The sequence below is a fragment of the Clarias gariepinus genome, chromosome 23 (genome assembly GCF_024256425.1).
Source record: "Clarias gariepinus isolate MV-2021 ecotype Netherlands chromosome 23, CGAR_prim_01v2, whole genome shotgun sequence".
Taxonomy (NCBI): Eukaryota; Metazoa; Chordata; class Actinopteri; order Siluriformes; family Clariidae; genus Clarias; species Clarias gariepinus.
The window spans coordinates 3,471,348-3,488,369 of NC_071122.1; the positions used below are offsets into that span (position 1 = coordinate 3,471,348).

At 35.2% G+C, this 17,022-nt stretch overlaps 1 protein-coding gene across 1 annotated transcript; it reads right to left on the reverse strand.

Moving 5' to 3' along the window:
* Window positions 1–409: 409 nt before the first annotated feature.
* Window positions 410–16,987, reverse strand: dusp7 (dual specificity phosphatase 7). The gene is made up of 3 exons (XM_053484112.1): window positions 16,399–16,987; window positions 13,170–13,598; window positions 410–2,247 (listed from the first exon to the last, which is right to left on the reverse strand). The coding sequence occupies exons 1-3, from the start codon at window positions 16,769–16,771 to the stop codon at window positions 1,937–1,939; spliced, it is 1,113 nt and encodes a 370-aa protein (XP_053340087.1). The 5' UTR covers window positions 16,772–16,987; the 3' UTR covers window positions 410–1,936.
* Window positions 16,988–17,022: the final 35 nt, after the last annotated feature.

Consider the following 17,022-nt stretch of genomic DNA (forward strand, 5'->3'; position numbering starts at 1 on the left):
TATTGTTATCGGCCGCTAAACTTCCTAACAGATAAAAAGTCGTTTCAAGCTTGAGAATTGGTCATCCTCGTTAATTATTCAGGAGGAGACAGTTGCATATCTGCATAAAATATAGATTTATATATATATATATATATATATATATATATATATATATATACATTCAAATACATCAGAAAGGCCACAGGAATATTAGAGCACAAGACTGACTGAGATTTGTGGGGTTTACAAGCAGAACCAGATGCAGTCGTATAACAACAAAACAAACACATCAGTTATTAGTGAGTATTTGGTAATGATCATTTGTGAATACGTCGGGTCATATGCTGATACTTCAGTGAATTTTCATATTACAATATCATTATACTTTCTTGTTAGCAAAAAGAAGGTTAACTCATAATAAGCTAACGAGGTCTGCCGCTAATGTTTTGTGTTACCGTAGTAATTTAATAACTTTTCATGAACATCGTTGAAATTTACTCAAAAAAAAAACCTTTAAAATGTTAACTTTTTCAGGCTCATATTCCACTTACGGAGCACTCTTTTCGTTTTTAAACAGAATTATGGAATTTGCATTTTATGTGTAATAGAAATCTGTTTGTGGGTGTATCTGAGATAACAAAACATGTTTAAATAATGTAAAATATCACAAAATCAATTATCAGCACATGCCAGGGTCTTCGGGATGAAAAGTTCCCTCAGTTCCAAAGCAGGATTGAAAAACTGGCGGTACGTTGTAGCGAGAAATTGCGAAATACTTGTACAAAACAGGAATTAAAAACCCGAGGCATTTTCTTTTCAGCTGTATAAAATACTGCAAAATTGGTTTGGATGATATTGCAGGAGTAATAAATACAACCTCGACTGACCCGTTAGAGACCATTAGCTGTCATTATTACTACATATTGATTCCTTTAAAAATGAACACTTATATTTTAACAAGTCTATGACGATTTTTTTAAGTGTGATACAAATAAGTACTGAACAGTCAGAATAAGAAAGAATTAAAAAAGATTATATAAGGCCGGTTAAAGTAATCCTGCAAACTTGTACATGTTCCTTTGACTCCGATCAAATGTTTCTTCGTGCTGAAACACCCTCGCTACACACTTTCTGCCCGCCTGTGAATGCAGGAGCGACCAGAGTAGTTAAAAAAACGATCCTAAACACTCGTTTACCAGCAATGTCGCTTCGGTTAAAGATCTCACTTGAAGCAGCACACGCTCAAATACATCAGGTTCTGATACTGTATGTTAACGAGAGGCAAGGCAAGGCGTGAGATAGTAAAGAAATTAACACGTTCATAATTAGGAAGAAAGTGAGGAAGTTCGTTAAGAGCCAATTGTTAACAACCTTGAAAACCTCGAAATGTCTCTTTTTCTCTGTGTACCAGATTCAAGTGCCAAAAGAGTAAAAGGCTTCCTTTGTGCAAAGCGCATTAGGTCAAAACAAACAAAAAAAAATTCTTATGAACAAAAAAAAAACATTGTTATTGTTGGTCAGATACAATCAAGAGTTCTTTAAAAAGTGTAGCTGTTGGTCGACATGTATGGCATTTTGTTTTGTGTAGGTTTTTCCTTTTTTCTGTTTTTAAATCCCAAACCCTACACATAAGTAATTAGAAATGTAAAAATTCCAGATTGGCACCCATAAGGACAGGAAGTTTGTATTTGTTGTAAAAACTTGATGATGAATCAGTTTATGTTGTTATGTGTCTGCTTTCATTTGGTCTTTTGTTTCCTCTTTATTAAAAAAAAAAAAAAAAAAGAGAACAGTCCATTTCAGAAAGGCGAGAAAAGCTGCCGTGAGGCTGAAACTGTGTTTCTGTGGTTCTGCTTTCACAATCAGTTTTCCGGGCAATTTTCACAACACGACACTGCCCGAATTGCGTTTTGAACTTTTTAATATAGGCAAAAATGTTCATTTTGGCGTGTTTTCACGTTGACTCGAGCGTATCAAGCTGGAAAACGTTGTGATTGGTGGGTGTGGTGAAAAACATCTGATCCTTGGGCGACCGGTTGTCGCAGGTCGGGCTGTTTAAACCCAGCGTCCGCTCGAAGTCCAGCAGCTGCCCCATGAAGTTAAAGTTGGGCGAGATGTTGGACTTTTTGCGCTTGACAAAGTCGTAAGCATCGTTTAGACTCAGGTTGAGTTTCTGCATTAAATACGCCACAGTCACCGTGACCGAGCGACTAATCCCCGCCAGGCAGTGCACCAGTATACCACACTTCTTAGAGCGAGCTTCATCTGAAACAGAAAGAAAAAACAAAACAAAAAAAACAAATAAACATTGAAGAGTTACAGAAAGTGTACTGGTGGAGTTGATCCGATAACTTTTGTTACAAAACCAATAACCAATAATAATTTTGTATCTATAAGGCTGGTGGTAGCGCCCCTAGTGGAAATACTCATTACACCACAGAACAACTTGGATTAACATCAAACCTTAAACAAGCTGGGAAACTGGAAACTACATTTTTAAAATGAGCTGGGAAAAACACCAATAAAAGGCAATTATAGGTTACTAATTTTAATTATTAAACCGAAATCAGCAACAAGGACAAAAATAAAAATATATTTTTCTTAAATACATTTTTTTATTTTGGCCTCCGAGTGGCGCAGTGGTAAACCGCTCGCCCTATCATCCGGAGATCGCAGGTTCGAACCCCGGGTGATGCTGTAACCTCTCGCAGCTGGAGGTCTAGAGAGAGCTGATTGGCCGAGCTCTCTCAGGGGGGAGGGATGATAGGTACTTAGCGCTCCCACATTAATCACGGCTCTACAGCCAATCAGGGGCGTCTGTGAGCTCGCGCACGCGGAGGGAGCGGCTAGCGCTTTCCTCCGAGTGTGTTACTCCGCCCCTAACGGTGCGTGAGCGAGCAGTTCGAAAAGATGTGGTCGGCTGATGTCACGCGGTTCGGAGGAAACACGTGATAGTCTTCGCCCTCCCGGCTGAGTGGTAGTAGCAGCCGTAATGTGGGAGCCCCCTAGTGACGGGGAGGAGTTGGCTACGACTAATATTGGGGAGAAAATTGGTCCCCCCCCCCCCTCCCCACAAAAAAAAATTATTTTGATAAAATTTACTGCAATATAGCTGTCAAAGTCTCAGAAACGACAAAATACACTTTAGAAAATAACTCATTTATATTCAGCATGTGATAGACATGTTTTAAATTATTTTATGCTAAAATAAAGGGCATAAGTCTAAGTGAGGTTTTAATAAACATTTAAAAATATATATTTATTAAGGTTTTAGAAGCTATATGTTACAAATTTAGCAATAAAATAAAGACTATATTTTTAAAAGATTAAAGAGTTTTTAACACTGTCTTTTATATGTAGGTTTTACATTTTACACATAAATAACAACAGAAAGAAAGTTTTAACGGAAGGAATGAAAGGATAATTAGCACTGTACTTTGATTTTAATCTTCAGCCGGATAATAAATGAACTGAAACTGTCTTAAGAAGATAATAAGTTACAGTGTAAAGCCTGCAATGAGTCTAAGAGCACATGCTTACACCAGCCTGTACACACACACACACACACACAGACACACACACACAAGCACAAATATGTTATTATACACGGGAACAAATTAAACAACCATCAACCACAAAACCACAAACCAAGTCCATTTATTACAAGCTGAAACAGCTTAGACAAGAAAGTGTTACATCGTTAGTCGGTTTTTAGGAGCTGACTGTAAATGTAGAAAACTGTTTAATCATAATCAGATCTCAATCAACCAACACAGCGCAGCTCTCAATCAACCAACATAGTGTATCATAATCTAACTAAAACATCCAACTACAACAGTACCATAAACATTTCCCTGACACAGTTTAAAGGATAATAAAGAAAATAAAACAAAAACTGGTAAATATGATATTTACATTTTATATAAAGATGAAAGAAAAGGAACTAAGGGACAAGGAGTCTGGCATAAGAGATTGAGATTAGTGATTTGGGAGTATGGGATATGGATTAGAGACAAGGGAGTATGGGATAGGAACTAGAGATATTAAAGTATGGGATAGGGATTAGAGACATGGGAGTATGGGATATGGATAAGAGATTTGGGAGTATGGGATAGGAATTAGAGATTTGGGAGTAGGGAATAGTGGATAGGGATTAGAGACATGAGAGTATGGGATAGGGATTGGATACTTGGGAGTGGGGGATAGGGATTAGAGATTTGGAAGTAGGGAATAGAGATTAGAGACTCAGGAGTATGGGATAAGGATTAGAGACTTAAAACTAGGAGATAGAGATTAGAGATTTGGGAGAAGGAGATATGAATTAAATATTCGTGGAGTCAGGGATAGGGATTAGAGACTTGGCAGTACGGAATAAAGATTAAAAACATGAGAGTATGGGACAGGGATTAAAGACCTGGAAGTAGGGAATAGCGAATAGAGATTTAAGAGTAGGGGATAAAGATTAGACACTCTGGAGTATGGGATAGCGATTAGAGACTTGTGAGGAGGGAATAGGGATTAGAGTCGCAGGAGTATGGGATAGGGGTTAGAGATTGGGAGTAGGGGATAGGGATTCGAGACTTGTGAGGAGGGAATAGGGATTAGGTTTGAGAATAAGGGGTTAAGTAATATGGTAATATGGGTCAGTGATTAGGGAACAGGGATTAGAAATGAGATGAGGTTAAAAGTCTGTTTTTATACGAAAGAGAGATGGGGCTTGTACTGTATGGTTGGTCTTGTATGTGTGCATGTGTATGTGTGCGCACTAATAGGCTAAACAAGCTTTGTTTAAACAAAAAGTAAAACTGAAAGTATGTTGTGTGAAATGGTGTGTTAATGCGTGGCTCATCTGTTTACTCAGAACTACAGTGTGATGTGAATCTACGACCTGACTTCCTGTTTTTGTTTACTCTGTGTTTTAAACTGACCACAATATCAGGGGCATTTACAATTTAAAAGGTTAGGCAAAAAAAAATAAACAGGCCTATCAGTCATGGTGCTACTTCCTGTCTAAATTGCTGACCTGGTTTACCACTTCCTGTTCCCTGCACACTGCAGAGCATTATGGGTATTCTATACATGGTTCAGATAGTGAGCTGTTGCAATGCATTGTGGGGTCTCACTCAAGTATGTGGTTTGAGACATGGAAAGCTGTAAAGGTTGATTTTTGAGATTCACTGATTCGTTTCGGTGACATGATGTGTTTAAGTGAGTTTATAAATTGTTTATATTGATTACCACTGTGTACGTTTAATGTTTCAGAGACAAAAATATTACTTCATGCTCACAAAAAAAATTTATCAACTCATTTAAAATGATTCATGAATCACTGTATAATCACGTGAGGCTCAATTAAAAATCCATATTTAATCACAACACAGTTCCGGTTCCCAGTGCCCCTGTAACCAATCACATCACAGTTTCCATCTAAAAGTGCTCCTTCTGAAGCTCAATGCCATAATTATACTAATAAAATTTCAAAACATTGTGGCAAATAAATATAGTTATTGTGCATGTGTGTAATCTAAAGGCCTGATCGTATCTTACTGAATAAACCCATGAAAGTGTAAGTGTGTAACCGAATGCGTGGCTCTGAGCGGACGCTCTGAGGAAATGAGTGGGGCAGTGTTTCCTGAAAAACACACTGCAGAAAAAAAGCGCAGAGTCACAGCGGGAGGTTCATCGCCATGGAGACGCTTCAGATTAAGCTGCAAAACTCTTAAGTGGAGTGTGTGAGACGTAGCTAAATGATTCTCTTCTGATAAACTGTACACATCTTCACACTTGGTGTCCCAGTGCTAACATGCTAACATGCTACTGACCTACAGCAGGAGAAACACACTAAATGAAATTACCAACACTAAGCAGCATTAAACAACACTAAACAACACTAAAAAGCATTAAACAACACTAAACAACACTAAACAACACAAAAAAGCATTATACAACACTAAACAACACTAAAAAGCATTAAACAACACTAAACAACACAAAAAAGCACTAAACAACACTAAAAAGCATTAAACAACACTAAACAACACAAAAAAGCACTAAACAACACTAAACAACATTAACCAACACTAAACAACACTAAAAAGCATTAAACAACACTAAACAACACTAAAAAGCATTAAACAACACTAAAAAGCATTAAACAACACTTAACAACACTAAAAAGCATTAAACAACACTAAACAACATTAAACAACACTAAACAACACTAAAAAGCATTAAACAACACTAAACAACACTAAAAAGCATTAAACAACACTAAACAACACTAAAAAGCATTAAACAACACTAAACAAAACTAAAAAGCATTAAACAACACTAAAAAGCATTAAACAACACTAAACAACACTAAAAAGCATTAAACAACACTAAACAAAACTAAAAAGCATTAAACAACACTAAAAAGCATTAAACAACACTAAACAACACTAAAAAGCATTAAACAACACTAAACAACACTAAAAAGCATTAAACAACACTAAACAACACTAAGCAGCATTAAACAACACTAAACAACACCAAAAAGCATTAAACAACACTAAACAACACTAAAAAGCATTAAACAACACTAAACAACACTAAACAACACTAAGCAGCATTGAACAACACTAAACAACACTAAACAACACTAAAAAGCATTAAACAACACTAAACAACACTAAACACTCAGCAGCATTAAACAACACTAAACAACACTAAGCAGCATTAAACAACACTAAACAACACTAAACAACACTAAAAAGCATTAAACAACACTAAACAACACTAAGCAGCATTAAACAACACTAAACAACACTAAACAACACTAAGAAGCATTAAACAACACTTAACAACACTAAGCAGCATTAAACAACACTAAGCAGCATTAAACAACACTAAACAACACTAAACAACACTAAGCAGCATTAAACAACACTAAACAACACTAAACAACACTAAGCAGCATTATACAACACTAAACAACACTAAACAACACTAAAAAGCATTAAACAACACTAAACAACACTAAGCAGCATTAAACAACACTAAAAAGCATTAAACAACACTAAACAACACTAAAAAGCATTATACAACACTAAACAACACTAAACAACACTAAAAAGCATTAAACAACACTAAACAACACTAAGCAGCATTAAACAACACTAAACAACACTAAACAACACTAAGAAGCATTAAACAACACTTAACAACACTAAGCAGCATTAAACAACACTAAGCAGCATTAAACAACACTAAACAACACTAAACAACACTAAGCAGCATTAAACAACACTAAACAACACTAAACAACACTAAAAAGCATTAAACAACACTAAACAACACTAAGCAGCATTAAACAACACTAAACAACACTAAAAAGCATTAAACAACACTAAACAACACTAAAAAGCATTAAACAACACTAAAAAGCATTAAACAACACTAAACAACACTAAAAAGCATTAAAAAACACTAAAAAGCATTAAACAACACTTAACAACACTAAAAAGCATTAAACAACACTAAACAACATTAAACAACACTAAACAACACTAAAAAGCATTAAACAACACTAAACAACACTAAAAAGCATTAAACAACACTAAAAAGCATTAAACAACACTAAACAACACTAAAAAGCATTAAACAACACTAAACAAAACTAAAAAGCATTAAACAACACTAAAAAGCATTAAACAACACTAAACAACACTAAAAAGCATTAAACAACACTAAACAAAACTAAAAAGCATTAAACAACACTAAAAAGCATTAAACAACACTAAACAACACTAAAAAGCATTAAACAACACTAAACAACACTAAAAAGCATTAAACAACACTAAACAACACTAAGCAGCATTAAACAACACTAAACAACACCAAAAAGCATTAAACAACACTAAACAACACTAAAAAGCATTAAACAACACTAAACAACACTAAGCAGCATTGAACAACACTAAACAACACTAAACAACACTAAAAAGCATTAAACAACACTAAACAACACTAAACACTCAGCAGCATTAAACAACACTAAACAACACTAAGCAGCATTAAACAACACTAAACAACACTAAACAACACTAAAAAGCATTAAACAACACTAAACAACACTAAGCAGCATTAAACAACACTAAACAACACTAAACAACACTAAGAAGCATTAAACAACACTTAACAACACTAAGCAGCATTAAACAACACTAAGCAGCATTAAACAACACTAAACAACACTAAACAACACTAAGCAGCATTAAACAACACTAAACAACACTAAACAACACTAAAAAGCATTATACAACACTAAACAACACTAAACAACACTAAAAAGCATTAAACAACACTAAACAACACTAAGCAGCATTAAACAACACTAAAAAGCATTAAACAACACTAAACAACACTAAAAAGCATTATACAACACTAAACAACACTAAACAACACTAAAAAGCATTAAACAACACTAAACAACACTAAGCAGCATTAAACAACACTAAACAACACTAAAAAGCATTAAACAACACTAAACAACACTAAGCAGCATTAAACAACACTAAACAACACTAAAAAGCATTAAACAACACTAAACAACACTAAAAAGCATTAAACAACACTAAACAACACTAAGCAGCATTAAACAACACTAAAAAGCATTAAACAACACTAAACAACACTAAAAAGCATTAAACAACACTAAACAACACTAAACACTCAGCAGCATTAAACAACACTAAACAACACTAAAAAGCATTAAACAACACTAAACACTCAGCAGCATTAAACAACACTAAACAACACTAAGCAGCATTAAACAACACTAAACAACACTAAACAACACTAAAAAGCATTAAACAACACTAAACAACACTAAGCAGCATTAAACAACACTAGACAACACTAAACAACACTAAAAAGCATTAAACAACACTAAACAACACTAAGCAGCATTAAACAACACTAAACAACACTAAAAAGCATTAAACAACATTAAACAACACTAAGCAGCATTAAACAACACTAAACAACACTAAAAAGCATTAAACAACACTAAACAACACTAAAAAGCATTATACAACACTAAAAAGCATTAAACAACATTAAACAACACTAAGCAGCATTAAACAACACTAAACAACACTAAAAAGCATTAAACAACACTAAACAACACTAAACACTAAAAAGCATTAAACAACACTAAACAACACTAAGCAGCATTAAACAACACTAAAAAGCATTAAACAACACTAAACAACACTAAAAAGCATTAAACAACACTAAAAAGCATTAAACAACACTAAAAAGCATTATACAACACTAAACAACACTAAAAAGCATTAAACAACACTAAACAACACTAAAAAAAAAGCATTATACAACACTAAACAACACTAAGCAGCATTGAACAACACTAAACAACACTAAAAAGCATTAAACAACACTAAACAACACTAAAAAGCATTATACAACACTAAACAACACTAAAAAGCATTAAACAACACTAAACAACACTAAAAAAAGCATTATACAACACTAAACAACACTAAGCAGCATTAAACAACACTAAACAACACTAAAAAGCATTATACAACACTAAAAAGCATTATACAACACTAAACAACACTAAGCAGCATTAAACAACACTAAACAACACTAAAAAGCATTAAACAACACTAAACAACACTGAGCAGCATTAAACAACACTAAACAACACTAAAAAGCATTAAACAACACTAAACAACACTAAAAAGCATTAAACAACATTAAACAACACTAAACAACACTAAAAAGCATTAAACAACACTAAACAACACTAAACAACATTAAACAACACTAAACAACACTAAAAAGCATTAAACAACACTAAACAACACTAAAAAGCATTAAACAACACTAAACAACACTAAGCAGCATTAAACAACACTAAACAACACTAAAAAGCATTAAACAACACTAAACAACACTAAGCAGCATTAAACAACACTAAAAAGCATTAAACAACACTAAACAACACTAAACAACATTAAACAACACTAAGCAGCATTAAACAACACTAAACAACACTAAAAAGCATTAAACAACACTAAACAACACTAAGCAGCATTAAACAACACTAAAAAGCATTAAACAACTTTAGTTTAATGCTAAGCAGCATTAAACAACACTAAACGGCATTGAAAAACACTAAACAACAATAGACATTAAACAGCATTAAACAACACTAGCATTAAACAAAACTAAGCATTATGCATAAGCATTACTCAGCATAAGCATTATGTTTAATGCTGTTTAGTGTTGTTTAGTGTTTAATGTTGTTTTGTGTTTAGTGTTATTTAGTGTTTAATGCTGTTTAGTGTTGTTTAACAGATGTGTAAACAGCATTAAAAAGACAAAAACAAACACAACACTAAACACCACTTAACAACATTAAACTAAATAGCATTAAACAACACTAAATGACACTAAACACAAAACGCCACTAAACAACACTAACAGCATCAAACAATAGTGTTGTTTAGTGTTATGTAGTGTAGTTTAATGCTCTTTAGTGTTTAATGTTGTTAAATGGCATTTAGTGTTATTTAGTGTTGCTTTGTGTTATGTAGTGTTGTTTGATGCAGCTTAGTGTTTTTTAACATGTGTAAACAGCATTAATTAACACTAAACACCACTTAACAACACTAAACAACACTAAAAAGCATTATACAACACTAAACAACACTAAACAACACTAAAAAGCATTAAACAACACTAAACAACACTAAGCAGCATTAAACAACACTAAAAAGCATTAAACAACACTAAACAACACTAAAAAGCATTATACAACACTAAACAACACTAAACAACACTAAAAAGCATTAAACAACACTAAACAACACTAAACAACATTAAACAACACTAAACAACACTAAAAAGCATTAAACAACACTAAACAACACTAAAAAGCATTAAACAACACTAAACAACACTAAGCAGCATTAAACAACACTAAACAACACTAAAATGCATTAAACAACACTAAACAACACTAAACAACATTAAACAACACTAAGCAGCATTAAACAACACTAAACAACACTAAAAAGCATTAAACAACACTAAACAACACTAAGCAGCATTAAACAACACTAAAAAGCATTAAACAACACTAAACAACACTAAACAACATTAAACAACACTAAGCAGCATTAAACAACACTAAACAACACTAAAAAGCATTAAACAACACTAAACAACACTAAACAACACTAAGCAGCATTAAACAACACTAAACAACACTAAACAACACTAAGCAGCATTAAACAACACTAAACAACACTAAACAACACTAAGCAGCATTAAACAACACTAAAAAGCATTAAACAACACTAAACAACACTAAACAACATTAAACAACACTAAGCAGCATTAAACAACACTAAACAACACTAAAAAGCATTAAACAACACTAAACAACACTAAGCAGCATTAAACAACACTAAAAAGCATTAAACAACTTTAGTTTAATGCTAAGCAGCATTAAACAACACTAAACGGCATTGAAAAACACTAAACAACAATAGACATTAAACAGCATTAAACAACACTAGCATTAAACAAAACTAAGCATTATGCATAAGCATTACTAAGCATAAGCATTATGTTTAATGCTGTTTAGTGTTGTTTAGTGTTTAATGTTGTTTTGTGTTTAGTGTTATTTAGTGTTTAATGCTGTTTAGTGTTGTTTAACAGATGTGTAAACAGCATTAAAAAGACAAAAACAAACACAACACTAAACACCACTTAACAACATTAAACTAAATAGCATTAAACAACACTAAATGACACTAAACACAAAACGCCACTAAACAACACTAACAGCATCAAACAATAGTGTTGTTTAGTGTTATGTAGTGTAGTTTAATGCTCTTTAGTGTTTAATGTTGTTAAATGGCATTTAGTGTTATTTAGTGTTGCTTTGTGTTATGTAGTGTTGTTTGATGCAGCTTAGTGTTTTTTAACATGTGTAAACAGCATTAATTAACACTAAACACCACTTAACAACATTAAACAACACTAAATAGCATTATACAACACTAAACAACACTAAACAACACTAAAAAGCATTAAACAATACCAAACAAAAATAAACAGTATTAAACACTAAACAACACAAAACAAGCCTAAACAACACAAACAGCATTGAACAACATTAAATCACAACTTCCATCAAAATTATTATTAACATCAACTTAAAAATTAACAATATGTCTTCAAATCCCCAAAACACACACACACACACACACACACACACACAGCAAGCAACAATTTCTATGGCTAAATATATTCAAGTGGTTTTTAATTAAGCTCACTTTTTAATTACATTTTTATTTAATTTTAAGGACCAAAAAGTCATAAAGGAAAAAAAAAACAACCTAAGATTTAAAAATCATTTTATTGTAAAAAGTTATGTAAAAAAAATGTAAACAAATATTTGTTTCTTTTTGTTTGTAGAAAAAAATTTGTTTATAAAAAACTGTAATCCATGAAACAATCAGCTTTGGTTAATATAAAGATTTCTCTACTTTAATCTTTTCTCCACATTAATCTTTAATTAAATAAAAAAATGAATAAAGATGTGCTGGGTAGGCAGCAGCTTCACACTCCAGTTTATTTTTCTACTTTTTATTTGTAGTTAATCTTAATCATCTTTATTCTGATGGTTATCGTCCCTGCAACGCCCCACGTGTTGCTCTGAGAGATCAGGTGATGGGGGTTAATCAATAACTCGACTTCCTGCAGGTGTAAATTTTACTCTGAAGCTCGACAGTGTAACATGGTCACTTTGGTCACGAGCTGGTCCTTACACACGTCACTTCTTACCAAATAACTCTAGATAAATAAATAAATAGAAATTCAAAAAAATGTTTCTATTTAAACATGAATATTTCAGCGCTCCGGTTACACGGGAGTTATTTCTTGATTTTTATCTCTAAATATGAATGTGATAAAGAGTTACAGACTTGCTGTGTTTTATAAAGAAATATTTCCATAATTATACAAAATAGTTATAAAAACATTTCTCATCAGAAACTATTAAAATTATCCTAGTTCTAAACATATTATTAAATAGTGTATTACGTAATAATAAATAATAGTATTGATGGTTGTATTGTCGATGCGCTGTGAGATGCAGAGACTCTTACCGATAAAGGAGATGGCCTCAGGGAAGAACTGGGACAGGTTCTGGCTCCAGTGATCCGAGATGGGAATCTGCTTGTACTTGAATTCTCCGTCGTGCTCGAACATGTTGGGAAGGTTGGGCGTCACGTTCAGGATGTACTTAATGTTGTATTTGCCAAGGACGTCCAGATTGGTGGAGTCCTTGGCGCAGCCTAGGTACAGATAGGGCAGGATCTGGACCGGGAAGGCCGGCTGGTTGCTAGGCAACGGGCTGCCGTCCGACTCGGTGGCGCTGCTTGGCTCACGGTCTGATTCTCCATCTGAGCCGTCAGAGCTGATCTTTAAGCCGCTCAGACCCAGAACCGAGACGGGAGGAGAGCTGCTGGGACACGACGAGTCCAGGTTAGTCTCGCAGTGCTCGGGGTATTCGGCCTGAAACTTATTAAAGCCTCCTGCAAAAAACACACAGCCAGAGTCACGACTACTGCGGCACAGACACACAAACATGTACACACACACACAAACCAACCAACCAATAAACTTTAACATTATTTCATTTGCTTGTTTGAAAAACATTTGTTCAATCTTAATGGAAATGTCTTTAGCCAAACAAAAAACAAAAAACACGCACAAAACAAACAAACAAAAAAATAAATAACACAGAAACTTAACACAACATAACAAGCCAAACGAAACCACATAAAACAATAGCTATACTGTATGTTGTAAAAGTTGATACACAGAATTTTATAAAAACCTTTATAATTTTCAACTCTATTTAGGCGTTGAGTAAAAAATACAACAATTAAACCAAGTCTCTTTAAGCACAAACAGGTATAAAATATCATTATTAAACCATAAACAAGTCACTCCATAGTAACATGTAGCTAGGGTTAGGCTATATGACACCCGCAAAAACAAGACGAAGGTCACGAGCCATCTCAACAAACAGCCGAATATATTGAAACTCCTATGAAATCTAGATCATATTAAAGAAACTAACACAGAGGGCAGAATAATAATCCGGATCAGGAATAAAAATCAACCTAAGACAATGCAGATTTTGCAGAAACAGGAAGCCTGGTGTAAACATTTACCATCATGGCCACGTGTCAAGTTTAGCGCTCAATGCTAACACCTACACAGCAAAGATTAGCAAGAACTTAAAAATAATATATGTACAGTAGGAGTTATCTTCATGGAATTAAATATCTTCTTATGCAACTCGCATAAAACTGTCACAAGGCTCATTTAGGTGTGCTAGACATGCTAAGGCTTACCGCCAATGGAGAGGCAACACAGACGCCATGCTAAAGTACGTGTACACGTTTTTCTGTTTTAAATTTAAAGCTCAAACAAGAAGAAGAAGTGTGAGCACGGCGTCCATACCAACTCTGTGCTTTGATGGTAGCATGCTTTTTTTTTTGTTTTTAAATAATCGTAAAATAACAAAACAAAAGATGAACAGTTTAATGAACAAATGACAGGATGAGAATTTTAGCTGATTCATATCGTATAATGTATACAGTAAAAAACTAATCACTTAGAGTTATAACACTTAATAACACATTAAAGAGAGTTTCTTGAGCTTCACACAGGATTTGTTACATTAAAGTATCCTATGTGAATAAACACTGATCACGTCTCAAAGGGTTACACACACGTCATTGTGTGTCAATGTGTGTGTGTTGTTTATGTCAGTGTCACATCATCATGTAAGTGTGTGGAAATGCCTGAGCTTCACTTTCTCTTCCTCCTTCATTCATGAAATATGATCTCCTTCCCTCCCACCCTCTCTCTCTCTCTCTCTTTCTCTCGGCTGAAGGAGAACAACATGGCGGCTCGAGTTTGAGGAAATTCATTGAAAAAAAACAACAACAACACTGCTGTGAATCTGACACCATTAAAAAAAATCCTTGTGTCTTAGATCCGTGATAGAATTCTCGCCAGGAGTCAGAACCATGACTCAGACACTCGAGGAAACACAGAGAGGTTCTAAAGTTGATGAAGGTCAGGAGGAAAAAGGAACGTGAGGATCAGATTATTCCTCCTCATGTAATAAAATATTAACGCAATGATAGACAGAATAAAAGTCCCCTTTCACATGTGTCTGTTAAAAACAGAGAGCTGAAGAATCTCATGTCATTAACACACAGCAGTGTCTTTGATTTCTCTCTGTTTAAGATTTTACGTATGTGTGTAATATTTTTAAAGTGTCAGCCTGAAACGAGCTATTACTATAATATATTATCATAACTATTATTATAAAATCTAACCTAATATATAACCTGTAACTCTAGTAAGTACAGATATGACTGAGCTGAGAAATGTTTAATGTGCTGTTACAGTATCTCTTCCTTTAAACACGTGTGTGTGTACTGTATGTTGTATTCATCATCATGTCCCTTTTAGTGTATTTAACATTATCCACACAATCCAAAAGATCAGATGATGTTCTTCTAGATGTTCTTAAAGTTCCACAGTGACACTTTCTCTAAAACCTTTCATCAAACACACACACATTCCAGGATGTGATTTAGTGTTTAGAAGCTCAGACAGTAACGAGACTTAATAATAATACTGAACTGTAAAGTGAGTAAATATTAATAAAAAGCAGGAGGTAATGAGTTTTGTTTTTAACGTTACACACGCACACACACACTCTCTCTTTTTAAAGCTCTGATGTTTAATAAAACTCTGCGTTTAGTTTTGAGTCTGATCTGAGCAAGGCTTTTAGTGCTGAGTGTAAAAAAACTCCAGATTTAGATTTTCTCAGATGTTCTTCATCCCACTGAGTGTAAACCCTGAAGACTGTTTAGAGCCATATGGAGGAGCGCTGTGCCTCCTCACCTCCTCACCTCCTCAGAGTGGTGTGTGGAGTTTCTCCTGGAATTAAACTTGCTGTAACATGTTCTGGTACATAGAGTAGGACCTTATAGAATGCTTTTGACATGTGTGTGTGTGTGTGTGTGTGTGTGTGTGTGTGTGTGTGTGTGTGTAGGGTTTCCTCAGTAGAAGGTAAGGGCCTTGGCATTGATCCTAATGTCCAATTTGAATGCTATGCTTTTAGAAGAATAAAAAACTCCACTCCGTCTCATCACCTCCATGCATTACTCTCTCATACACACACACACACACACACAGCACTGATCCTGCAGGTATGATACTTGATTCCTGCGTGAGATGAATGAGGTTGATCATCATGTATATACTGTATAGGTGTGTGTGTGTGTGTGTGTGTGATGTTCCTACCCTCCAGGTAGTAGGCCTTACAGCCGTCCTCGCGGAGTCTGTGCATGAGGAGCGCGAGCACCGAGCCCGCAGTCCCCGGCGTCCCCGCCGCAGCGGCCGCCCCGCTCTCCCCGCACTCGTCGTACAGCAGCACGGTGTCGCTCTTGCAGCGGCGGATGAAGCGCTCCTTGTCCGCGTCGTTGGGGATGACGGAGCGGATGGGCAGGTTGCCTTTGCGCAGGCGGCGCAGCATGAGGCCCGGGATGGCGAGGTGGATGGCGGACTCGATGTGAGAGGACTCGTAGAGCTCGTGAGAGCGGCAGTCGAGCAGGAGCAGAGAGTTGAGCCCGGACTCCAGCTCGTCCTGCAGCCATGCCGCACTTTTCCCCCACATCAGGGCTGCTGCTGGAGCATCGGGGAGGTGGAGGTGGTGTTGGTGGAGGAGGTGGAATGGACCGAATGCTGATCACGGAGGGTAAAAAATCAACATGCGCCCCGAGGAGCTCCGGGCGCGCGCGCTGCTCCAAACCCGACACGATTCCCAAAGAGATCAAAGCGTCCGAGGAGTTTAATTACAAACACAAAGTAGCGCGCGCTCTCACATACACACACACACACACACACACACACTCTCTCTCTCTCACA